Source organism: Octopus sinensis, linkage group LG2, assembly GCF_006345805.1.
Source record: "Octopus sinensis linkage group LG2, ASM634580v1, whole genome shotgun sequence".
NCBI lineage: Eukaryota > Metazoa > Mollusca > Cephalopoda > Octopoda > Octopodidae > Octopus > Octopus sinensis.
The window spans coordinates 86808129-86821638 of NC_042998.1; the positions used below are offsets into that span (position 1 = coordinate 86808129).

The 13510-nt window shown below is 34.2% G+C and overlaps 1 protein-coding gene across 1 annotated transcript in view; it reads left to right on the top strand.

Annotated features, from left to right (window-relative positions):
* Window positions 1-1822: 1822 nt before the first annotated feature.
* Window positions 1823-13510, top strand: part of LOC115232681 (cadherin EGF LAG seven-pass G-type receptor 2-like) — a 106071-nt gene continuing 94383 nt past the window's right edge. The window contains exons 1-3 of the mRNA XM_036500738.1: window positions 1823-1854; window positions 8888-8958; window positions 12085-12138. Coding sequence (XP_036356631.1) covers window positions 1838-1854; window positions 8888-8958; window positions 12085-12138 — 142 coding nt within the window. The 5' untranslated portion in view covers window positions 1823-1837. The remainder of the gene's footprint in view (window positions 1855-8887; window positions 8959-12084; window positions 12139-13510) is intronic.

The following is a 13510-nucleotide window of genomic DNA, read 5'->3' on the forward strand; positions in this document are numbered from 1 at the left end:
ATCCAACACCATTGTTTAATTCTAATATGAGTTAGATTTGTCAAAGTCCATTCATTGTACTTTGCAACCTCAAAAATGACATGCACTCTATACTCCAGTCCACTTGAATCAGAATGATAATGAAGGAACTTTGCCAAACTTCTCTGAATGAGTGAGTGATTGAACATTTAATGAAGCAAATTGATTAGTTAACTGGTTAAATAGTTAGCCAATTAACAAATATAAATAAAGAAGTGAAATACAACCAGTACTTATTATTGGCACATGACCGTCCAAGCATACAGCATAACATGTTTCAACACATGACTTCACATCAAGAATCTTGCAAATCATTGGGTTGTCCAGAAAGTTCAAGCCGATTTATAGTAGCTTAACTTTTGACTTATTTTAGAACATGGTTGAGTCCATAAAATAGGATTTGACTACACCACCATTCAGAGCACAGTTTAAGCTATCTTTTCGTGGAAGAAGGTTTATGTTTCTATCACCTGTGTTAATTCTGTAACACTTTAAAATGGAAGACAAGAAAATTCATTTTCGGCACTTGACGCTTTTCTTTTTCTGTAAAGGGAAAAATACCTCACAAGCAACAAAGAAATATGCGCAGTTTATGCTGATGTTTCTTTATCCAAAAGAACTGTACGGAAGTGGTTCACAAGGTTCTGAGCAGGAGATTGTAGCCTTATTGATAAAGAGCAATCAAGCAGATCATCCACTACAGATGATGACCATATCAAGTCATTATTTGAGAATAACCCACATTGCGCAACCTGAGAACTGGCAGAAAGCCTCAACCTATCAAAATCCATCATTCATTAGCACCTGGTAAAGCTTAGGCCTACAAATCGCTATGATGTTTGGGTACAACATGAGTTGAGTGAGAAGAACCTTTTGGATCGCATTTCCATCTATGATTCACTTTATAAACGGAATGAAAATGCACCTTTTTTAAAGCAAATTGTGACAGGTGATGAAAAATGGATTATCTACCGAAATATTCAGAGAAAGCGAACCTGGAGTAAGCTACCCCAAAAGTCTTGCTTTCTGTGTGGTGGGATTAGAAAAGAATTCTGTACTATGAGCTTCTCCCAAGTAACCAGACAATTAATTCTGAGAAATACTGCATACAACTGGATGAGTTAAAAGTAGTAATTCAAGAGAAACTTCCAGAATTGGCCAACAGGAAGGGTGTTGTTTTCTGACATGATAATGCAAGACCGCATGTTTCTTTGGGAACCAGGCAAAATTGCTGCAGCTCAGCTGGGATGTGTTACCCCCACCCTCCATATTCACTAGATATTGCTCCTTCGGATTTCCACTTATTCAGATCTCTGCAGAATAGTCTTAATGATAAAAATTTTGATTCCTTGGATGACACAAAAAGATACCTTGATGAATTCTTTGCCATGAAGCTACCTCAATTCTGGGAAGAGGGTATTTTCAAGTTAAAGGAAAGAGGGAGACGTATTGTGCAACAAAGTGGTTCATATTTGGTTGATTAAAAATGTAATGGCAAGTATTTATTGACCTTTTTCTTTCCTTTAAAAATTGGCACGAACTTTCCAGACAACCCAATAAAATCAAACCAAAATTAATTATAGTTATTTCTCTTATCAGGTCAGCTACAATTTTATGTTCTCTGTATTAGCTTCACTGGTGTAGATATAAAGAGGTTTGCAGTGTTACATAGACAAATATTTAACAGTGTAATAATTGTTATCTCAAGATAAAATTGTTGGTTCACTAATCTCTGGGTGCATAATAAGCAAAGGTGAACTTTAAAACCATTTGCCATTTTAACTTATGAAGATTTACCTCTAACATCATAAAATTTTTAATGGATCTTGCAATAAGGTAAGCTCTGTTTAAGAATGATGTCATGGATTTTTTTTTTCTTTATACACAATACTATGTGTAGTTATATGTAACATGTATTTTAATGTGTGAGTTTTTACATATAATTGGAAACAGATATATAAACCCAGGTCTGCTCACACATACATATGCATGTATACAAATATAGGTATATCAGATATGTATACAAATGTAAATCTCTCTCTCTCTCTCTCTCTCTCTCTCTCTCTCTCTCTCTCTCTCTCTCTCTCTCTATCAGCTTAGTCTTTACTGTTGGAGAAAAGATTGCTCAATACCATAGTAGAGCTTAATATTTTAATTACTGCCATGTCAGTCTCTTGCTACCCAGAGTTTTGCTTATGAGTAACTTGTTTAAGTACAAGTGTATGAATAGGTGAAGCAACACTCAGAAGAGTTAGAGAATAAATTAATCCAAACAGGAATAACAGACATATACACTCATCATCAATATTTAATATCCGCTTTCCATGCTGGCATGGGCTGGACAGTTTGATGTGAGCTGGTCAGTTGGAGAGCTGTCCAGGCTCCAGTTGTCTGTTTTGGGCATTTTTTCTACAGCTGGATGTCCTTCCTAATGCCAACTAATTTACAGTATGTACTGCGTACCTTTTGCATGCCACTGGCATGAGTGTCTTTATGTAACACTGACACAAATACATTTTACTTGTCATTGGCACCTGCAAGACAAAGACCTCTCAGCTGGAAGAGTGTGTAGGTGCATGGCCATAAGCAATATACCTGTGTTTATGGATGGCTGTGATTTTATCTAGCTTGATGTGTCTTCTCAAGCACAGGAAATTGTCACACGTCATGGTCCTTTGTCAACCCAGTGCCTGAAGATCCTTTCTCATCACTTCATCCCATGTCTTACTGAGTCTACCCCTTTCACAGGTTCCCTTCATAATTAGAGATCAGCAGTTCTTTGAGATGCTGTCCTCATCCATATGCATATATATATATATACACACACATATTTAATTTAGAGACAAACTGCTATTTAGTTATTCCATCAATAGCAAAAAGATATTATCTATAATAACCACATAGAAATTAATTAAATATCTTATAATTATCATTCTAAAAATCTCATAACAAATCAAACATTAATATATTGTGAATTTTGATTTAGTGTGCTAAATTGAAATCTTTTTCCCTGTTAGCTTGGAATTATTATATTCCCTAACTATTAATAATATTAATATATATATAATGGCATTTTTATATAAGCTTAAAGCTTATGGTGATCACCATGCAGTAACTAAGGAAAATAGTCTAATAAAGGGACATATTAGCCCTCAAAAGAAATATGAAGGCTTTCTTATCTATGTGAGATTCAAAACCACATTCCTTTGTTAATGCGACTGTGTTACCTTTACATCAGTGAATCACCCTCCTTTTTCCTTTCAAATTTAAGAACTATAATAATTCATGTTTGTTTTTGTTTTTTTTTTAATGTAAAAAAACTTTCTATATGCTTTTGGTGTGACTGTTTTTTTTTATTTGGTGCCATTTTTAAAATCCTGTAAATACTAATAATGGTATTTTTATATAAACTTAAAGCTTATGGTGATCACCATGCAATGACTTAGCCACATTAACAAAGGGATGTGGGTTCGATTTCATGTGAATAGGAAAGCCTTCTTTTATCTGTTGAGTGCTTATATGCCCCTTTATTAGACTATTTTCCTTAGTCATTGGATGGTGATCGCCATAAGCTTTAAGCTTATATAAAAATGCCATTATTATTATTTACAGGATTGGAAAAATGGTGCCATATAAAAAAAAAGACATTCACACTGAAAGCATATATATATATATATATTGTATTATATGAGAGGAAAAATCAAAACCAAGACTGAACGAGTATCTCAGGTAATTTAGAATTTAGATTATGGTAATTTGAAGTCTTACAGCCATTTATGAGATAACCCTAGTGGTTGGTTGGCATGTCCATGCACAGGGTATTCTGTCATCAGAGACAAGGTATGAATACTTAGACGAGGAAAATTTACAGATTACATGAAATGAAATTAATAGGATTAAAACAGAAAAACAAAGGAGTGAAAATAGAAGAATAAACAGTAAAAGTAGTTAGAAGAATATAGGCAAGAGAATTATTCTTCTAACTACTTTTAATCTGTATATTTCTATTTTATTCTTTATAAATTGTGATTTACATTCCTTGCAATCTGCAAATTTTTCCCATCTAAATATTCATACCATGTCTCTGATGATGGAATAGCCATCCATATTTAAGTTCATGCAATTGAAACAACCACATTATGTATGGATGACCCAATATATACATACATACATACATACATACATACATACATATATATATATATATATATATATTGTTGTATTTAGGAATGGTCATTTTGCCAGTTTAGCCAATAAAAACACACGCACTATATATTTAGTGTTACTTTGCTTCAGCGTTATTTATTTTTTACATTAATCTTAATCTTATTTCAGCCAGAATTCTTTCGTCACGCTCCTGTGACCTCATCAGTGGTCCTTTGCTTTCTTCTTTCTTATTTGTCTGTCTCTCCTTACTAACGGTCAGCCATTTTGTATTTTGTATTCCTATTGTATGTGTCTTCATTTGCGCATACATATACCTCTATGTGTGTCTATGTTTAGTTAGTGTGTATGTAGGGGGGGGGGTGAAGTACCTGTAATATTTGTATCTCCTGTTTATATACGTTCGTGTAATTTGTTTTTTGTTTTTGTTTATTTTTATTTTGTTCATGTGTTTACCCCTACTTATTATTATTATTATTATTATTTTTATTATTATTATTATTATTATTATTATATTTTATTATTATTATTATTATTATTATTATTATCATTAATGATGAGGAGGATTGATCTTATAGATTGTGTGTATATTTATTATATATATTTGTAATGGACTATTAAGTCCAATAATTGTCGTTTTTGATGGAAAAAGAAGAACAATGTTTTAGAGAAGTAGAAAATCGACGGGCATTTTCTGCCTTCTCTCGTCAATATCATCCTTGTTTCATCATTCACCTCATCAATGTATATGTCCAGCCTGCAAGCTACTCTTTGTAATGCCTTTATGGCAAATCTTAATGAAATAAGTAGCTTGCTTACCAACCACATGGTTCTGGGTTCAGTCTCACTGCATGGCACCTTGGGCAAGTGTCTTCTACTACAGCCTCGGGCCGACCAAAGCCTTGTGAGTGAATTTGGTAGACAGCAACTGAAAGAAGCCAGTCATATATATATGTATATGTGTATATACATATATGTGTGTGTTTGTTGTCTGTGTTTGCCCCCACCCCCCAACATCGCTTGACAACCGATGCTGGTGTGTTTACGTCCCTGTAGTCTACCAGTTCGGCAAAAGAGACTGATAGAATAAGTACTAGGCTTACAAAGAATAAGTCCTGCTCGACTAAAGGCAGTGCTCCAGCATGGCCGCAGTCAAATGACTGAAACAAATAAAAGAGTAAAAGAGTAACTGCTTTGTCTATGTATAATAGATCATGAGTTCCTCTAGCCTTCAATCTTTCTGTTTCTCTGGTAGCAAATTTTGGCTGACAAGGTGCTTATAAATGCTTTCTGAGAGCTTTCCTCTTAAAAGCTGGCATATTATGGTAAGCAAATGATTGGTCTATTACTACTAGCTTACATTGCTCTTGCTTTTGTCTTTCATAAGAATTGTTCTTCTAGTCATTCAATCTAATATTACTCCTTCATTCAGGCAATCTTGAAGTTATTCCCTCAGAGTCCCATGTAAGCAACCAAATTTCTATAACCAGTAGCCTTGGACTAAATTCGGTCCCAGGCCCTTCCAATTCAGCATTTTCCCTAATGCTTTACTTATTAATTCTCTGGTTAGTTTTATCTCTGGCTGATTCTCACTAATGACTTCTTCCTTTACTTTCTTTAACCATGCTTCATTTCCATTATGATTGATTGGCTTATCTCAAATATTACTTCAGAATTTCCAGCTTCTGCATCCGGTTTCTCAGTACTTTCTTCTCTGCTATTTATTTGCTGATAAAATTTCCTCTGGTCTGTCTCAAACAATTTTTTCTGTTAATACTGATCTATTCTTTTATACAATCTGGAAAACATCCTTGCTACACTGTTTCAACTCTGTTGCATCTCTTCCATGTTAATCCATTTCTTGATGGCATTTCCATGAGGAAATAGACATAAAACCTAGTTTAGTGCAGCTCAAAAAGAAAAAAGTGATATTAAGGACAACTAGGATACTTAGGAAGGTTCTTGGAATCTAAGGTTTCTTGTTGTAGCCTGTTAGACATTTTTCATTTCCACTGGTTTAATCTGTTGCTCATATGTAAAATAATTATAATAATCATAAACAACAACAATAATAATAAGAGGATCACTGCAAAAAGTCTGAAGATCAGAAGATTTGTGAACAGAAATAAGCACTTCAAGAAGAACAGATTATTCAAAAATAACCCAAAGCAATTCTTCCGAATGGTAGGAGACAATGGGAAAAATGTTGCTCCTCATGCAAATCAAGCCAAAGAGTTCTGGAGTAGATTATGGGGAAACAATGTAGTGCATAGAAGGGATGTAATGCGGATAGGAACTATCACAACAAAATTACAAGGAGGAAAGAAACAAAGGAATATTATCATAAGCACGGGTGAAAGAACAAGTGGGTAAAGTGCCTAACTGGAAAGACCCTGGACCAGATGGGATTCATGGCTTTTGGCTGAAGAGATGCCACACAGTACAAGAGATGTCACACAGCCCAATTGAATGAGTGTGTCCAGAAAGATACACTCCCCACGTGGATGGAGACTGGGCGAACAACATTTATAATGAAAAATAGAAGAAAGGGGAATAGGGTGGGGAATCTACTGTCCTATAGCATGCCTAAGCATAATCTGGAAGATACTCACTGGAATATGTGCAGCAAAGACATATACTTTCCTGGCACAGGAAGAAATACTACCAAGGGCAAAAAAAGGATGTAGGAAGAGTTCTCAGGGTACCAAGGATCACCTGGTCATCAATAAAACAGTTTAGAGTCATTCTAAAAAAATCATACAAACATGTCTATGGCTTGAATTGACTTTAAGAAGGCATATGATATGATGACTCATTCTTGGATATTTGTGTGTCTGTGTTTGCCCCCCCCCCCAACATTGCTTGACAACCGATGCTGGTCTGTTTATGTCCCCGTAACTTAGCAGTTTGATAAAAGAGACCAATAGAATAAGTACTTGACTAAAGGCGGTGCTCCAACATGGCCACAGTCAAGTGGCTGAAATAAGTAAAAGAGTAAAAGAGTACCTGCAGATGTTTGGTATTGGTGACATCACAAACTTTCTGATGCATAGCATGGATGAATGGAAAACCAAATTGTATTCAAACAATGTTTTCCTTGGAGAAGTTGATATTAAAAGGGGTATCTTCCAAGGTGACTCGTTTTCACTTTTGCTATTTGCAATATCACTAATATCCATAACAATGACACACAGGAAAGTTGAGATGGGTTACTGATGTGAGAAGAAAGGCCCATCATTGAACCATCTTCTATATTTGTGTTGTGCCAATTTTGAGAATTCACAAACAATGTGCCATACCATTTCACCCCTCTCACCACACTTTCTGCATTTGTTGTTCTCAGTTGTGTTGCCAATTCTGCACATTGCATAGTTTATCTTTAATGCTTGTTCTTGGGCATCTCTCTCTATCTTCAGGTCACTCTTCTGCATCCATAACCATCAGTCTTCAATATCTGTCTTGGCGTTTGTATCTCTTGCAAACTGACCATATATTTTTTCTCTTCCATGCTGTTTCTTTTTTTTTTGTGTTCTTTTCCTCTTTAAATTTTTCTTTCTTTACACAATTATCTGTTTTAATGATGCTGGCTTTCTTCACATATTTCAACAATAGTTCCACAGTATTTTTTACATACCACCCTAAAATGTATTTTATTCTATCTGGTTTATTTTGAGCCCAACACGAATCTCGTTCTTTGGAAATATTCCATCTTCAGTTATTCTTTCATTTCCTTCTCCATTATCTCATTGAACTCTGGTATGCCAAGGTATCTGTAGCCTTCATTTTCAATTCGTTTAATCTGGTCTCCATTAGGTAATTCTATCCCTGCTAGGGACTGTACCTTGCCACTTTTCAAGTACATTGTACCATACTTCTTGAGCCCAAACTCCATTCTAAGGTACATCATATCATATTTCTGGTGTCCGTGCTCATAACTCTAAGAAAAATTCATTTTATAGTTTCAGTTTCTTGATGTTTTCTAATAAAGTTAAAAGTGAGTGATGGAAAAGTGAGTTGGTAAAGAAAGGGCTGATCAGTTGAGCAGGCTTGATCTTCTGTTGGATTTATAAAGGTCAAGAAGGTAGAAAGGTGTTTTAAGGAAGGTAAAATCAGTTCTGTTTTCTTTGTGGTATGTTATTTGTATGTGTGACTGTGTTCCATCTCTTGTGGAACTTTGCCACCATCCCTATCCTGCCTTTTTTTTTTCTCTCTCTCTCTCTCTCTCTCATTCTCCTCTCTCTCTCTCTTTCTCTCCAGCTGGTAATTAACAAGTTGACAGAGACGGGCATCAAAGCTGTTCCTAACCCTCCTTACAGTCTAGACCTTTCTTCCTGTGAGTTTTGGTTGTTCCCAAGTTGAAGGAGAACATCAGGGACGACAGTCGTTTGAAAGATGAAGGGTGCTTTGGCAAGGGGAAGGAATATTTCCTGTCATGGAGCTCAGATATTTTGAGGAAGTCTAGAAATAGTCTTTTCTGGAAAATATTGCTCAAAGGCAACAGAGTTAATAACATTTTGATGGATATTTCTAATAAAGAATAACAGGAAAGAACTTATTTCAATTTGACTAAATACTGTAATATATATAATGTCGCTGCTGAATTTCTTGACATTTTGAAATATTACAAAAAAAAAGAATGAAATAAAATTCAAATGAAAAATACATGAAATGATATTTTGTCTCTTTTTTTTTAATCTTGTTTCAGTAACAAAATATTGAGCAAGATGCTTTCCATCATTTTCATTGGTTTGTTGTTGATGCTTGGCACAGTTGAAGGTACAGTAATGAAGATTTTAACTTAAATAATAATCAATCAATTTTTCTAATACTGATTTACTCTACATTAGTAGAAACGTACTACCAGGTGACTATGGTTTAAGGCAGGTTCTAATATATAAAACAGTTGCCAAAGATAGCCTTATGAAGGTAGTATATTTGTTTAAGTATTTTGTTATTATAATTCTGTTGAAATACACTATTTTTACTTCAGTTAATTTTGAAAATAATGGAAAATATAGTAAAGTAACTTTGTTGTTATTAAGTTGGCATCTGATACATAAATTAACATGAAATTTTGATGGAAAGTTTGAAACTAGATCACTTTAAAACAGGAGGTTTATATTATTAGAAGCAGGGGTGATCATAGGCAGGTTAGTATGAGAAGGATTTAATAACAAGACAGAATAAAGAAGCTCAAGCCTTTATAGTTGGTAGGACCTGATAGAAATTACTTCCAAATCCCAATTAAATCACTCTCTACAACTCAAAAGGGATTAAATACAATAGCCACAATAAATAAATAAGGTTATATTTACTGGAAAAAAACCCCAAAAACCCAAACTACTGAACAAATCGAAAGAGGTAAAAATGGTATTTGTAACCCTAATGGTTAATTTTGTTGTTGAGCACTAACTGAATATTAATTGCTACACAAAAATGATACTGACTTACAACTATCAAAAAATGCATATTTTTTATCGTTCTAAACATACATATTAACATCACACACACAGACTGCTTAGTGTTCTTAATAAAACTTATAAAAAAATTGACAAAACATTGTAGGATTCTATACTATTAGTTGAGTCAAGTTTATTAATCATTTTAGAGTTGACTGGAAAGCCAAGTTTCACCTTAGTGGTTGAGTAAGCTGCTAAGGTGCAAAGGGTCTCAAAGTTTTGTCTCATCATTCTTAAAAGATCGCATGTTAGATGACTAACACTGATGTTTATATGCATACGGTTCTATCATTCCCACCCAACCACAACTGCCTTTTAGTTTCTAAGGTGTGTTCATCAACCACTTTTGGATTATTGTATAAAGGTAGAGTCATTGTTGATGAACTAAATTCTGTGCTGCATTGGTCATAGAAAATTTAACACAAAATTGGAGATAGGTGGTCATTTAAGGGCTGATGGCTGCTGACACAGGCAAATGGTTGCAATCAGATACTGGTTATACTTGATGTATGTATGTATGTATGTATGTATGTATGTATGTATGTATGTATGTATGTATGTGTGTGTGTGTGTGTGTGTGTGTGTTTGTGTATATATATGTGTGTGTATATATATATATATATATATATATATATACACAGCTCTCTTCATCCATACACATCACATGACCAGACCAGCACAGTCTTCGCTCTTGCACTCTACATCTGACACGTTTTATACCCAATTTTTAGCATGTGTATATGTATGTATATATTCACAAGCTTGGTGCAGCCATCTGGTTCGCCACACCTCAGTCAAATCGTCCAACCCATGCTAGCATGGAAAACAGACGTTAAACGACAACATTGATGATGATGATGTGTGTGTGTATATATATATGTGTGTGTGTGTTATATATATATGTGTGTGCGTGTGTGTGTGTGTGTGTACTGCTAATTTCTTAACAATCTCTATCATCTTTTTTTATCTCTCCCTCTTCCTTCTCTCATTTTAATACTTTGATTCAATGTTTTGTTGTCATTAAATATCATTACATAATTTTCCCTACTCTGATTTTTCCTTTTCTCTGGCAATCACACACACACACACACACACACACACACATATATATACATATATGTATATATATATATGTATATATATATATATGTATATATATATATATATATATATATATATATATGTTTATAGCTGTGGATATCTGTCTGCACATATTCAAAACCAGTATAACACAGTAAAAAGTTTACTTTGTTATGATAAAATTTTAGCTAAGTATATACTTCTGCCAATGCATCCACTAATTATCTATTCTGATCTATAACTCAACAGTAGCCCTCTGTTATGAATTCCAAAAAAATAGACTGAAATGGTTCTGTAAGTTAAATTCTATTCAGTAAAAGTCAAACCAGCAAGTGACCATTCACGTAACCATTTGAACTTTCAATATTGCAGTAACACCTTCCTTTACATACATACCATTGGAGGCCAAGTATAATCTTAAGTCTTCATGCTCAGAATAAAAACAAGCTTCTTACAGCTAGAGAACTAATTGACTGATCCTTTAAGAAATGGAGTAGACTAAAGAAAGCAAATCAGCAATAACAATTTTCTGTTATAGATTAAATGTAAACCCCATATTTGTTTCTGTGATTGCCTTTTGTTTTGCTTTATCCCCTCCTGTATTAAGTATGAAACTTGAAGTAAAGCAGCATAAAAAACACCAGCATATTGAATGATTTGTTGTTAAAAAAGCACATATTGACCTCATAAGAAGGTCACTACTAAAATCTTTTTTCTTGTAATGTGCTTCAAATCTAGTGGCATCCATCTGTAGTTAGAAATCATAGGTGTAAAGAGTACAGCCAGCTAAATGAGCCATCTACATCTGAAATTTGTGCCATCTTATTTCTACTCTATGGGAATTATATCTCGTAATTCTAGTTAAAATAATAGTGTATATACAAGAAATTAAAATATTGATTACCGTTTGTAAAATTTGTTCACATTGAGAAACAGAAATTGGAATTTTGAGATTTAAATAAAAAAGCAAAAAGTGAAAATCAAAATTGAATTGAAAATAGATCCAAATCTGAACATCATTATTTGAATTTTTATTGAATTGAATTTCAAATTGAGTCTTAATTTTAGTTTGAAGTCTTTATTTTTTTTTTATCTTCTGCTGGTCTTAAACTATAAAAACAGTATAGTTCTACATATCTAAATTAAAATAATTTTAAAAAATTGATCAAATAGAAATTGAATCAAACTTTCTGTTACTATGTTTATGGTACATTGACCTATTCAGCAAGCTACAGTAAATAGTTTATTATAGATTTGATCATAAAAGAATTACACTACTTTATATTTCTATTTCATTGTTTGAACCAATGTTTCATATGCCATACCAGATACTTCAATATGAATATTTTTTTTGTTATGTCAGCTGCCACCAGTGATTTGCCTCAACAAATAAAAGTAAAGGAAAATCAAAACCCTGGTAAGGAAATTTTTGTTTAATACATCAACTTAATTTTGATTCTTTTGAAGACACAGTATATATTCATTTCATAGGGATACATTTAGAAAAGATTTATAAGAACGATAAACTTTAGCTACACCATTACCTTCATATATATATATATCTATATATATAAAACTGAGAATGTCTGTCTGTATGTGTGCATCACTAAAACTCGAGAACTACCCAAGCGATTTCATTCAAATTTTACACATGCATTACTTAGGGTCCATGGAGTGTCATGCAGCCAGAAATGTTTCAACTTCTTGCTTAATGCGAGCTCGGAGCAATGTATTGACTGTTTCGGTATTGTGTGTCAAAAGGGAAACAATAACAACTCTCTTGTAATGTGAGATAATAGTTCCACTTTTAATAGTTTCACTATGTATACAATATATACAAAGTGAAACTATCATTTCATTACATATATACATGCATATATACTTACATATATACATGCATATATGTATATATATATATATATATATATATATATGTATATATATATATCGTGACGTATATTTGCCATCTCAATATGGCTACCCCTAAGGGTGGATGCTACTGTAGTTTTTAGCCCCAGGAGGACACACTCCTCCAGCTGGCCATAGACACACTTTCTGTGTCCTGTCAGTATTTGCAAAGGGAAGTCATCCTTCCCGTCTTCAACTTATGATACACACGGACTCGAGTTTCGAGGTATTGACCTCTCGTCAGCGTGTGACAATCATAGTTGTCGGCGAGAATTAGATTTCCTTCACAAATACTTATACTTTTTCCAGCGTCCACTGTCGCTGATATTGAAAAAGTGAAATCAAACAATGATAAATATCAAAGTGAGTTATATACAGTAGCGGTAACACATCGTGACGTATATTTGCCATATATATATATATATATATGTAACATCAATGGAAATTGCGGCTGTGATACCAGTGCCGGTGACAAGTAAGCGAACCATCCGATTGTGGCCGTTGCCAGCGCCGCCCCGACTGGCCTCCGTGCCGGTGGCACGTAAAAGTACCATCCGTTCATGGCCGTTTGCCAGCACCGTCTGGCGCCTGTGCGGGTGGCACGTAAAAAGCACCCACTACACTCGCGGAGTGGTTGGCGTTAGGAAGGGCATCTAGCCATAGAAACACTGCCAGATCAGACTGGGCCTGATGCAGCCTTCTGGCTTCACAGACCCCAGTTGAACCGTCCAACCCATGCTAGCATGGAAAACGGACGCTAAATGATGATGATGATGATGATGATATATGTATTAGAAGGTTTGGAGATGATGTACTGGTATTTTATATTACAAGAAATGAGGTACTCAGAAATTCGGATGGTTTTATATTTACAGATATTT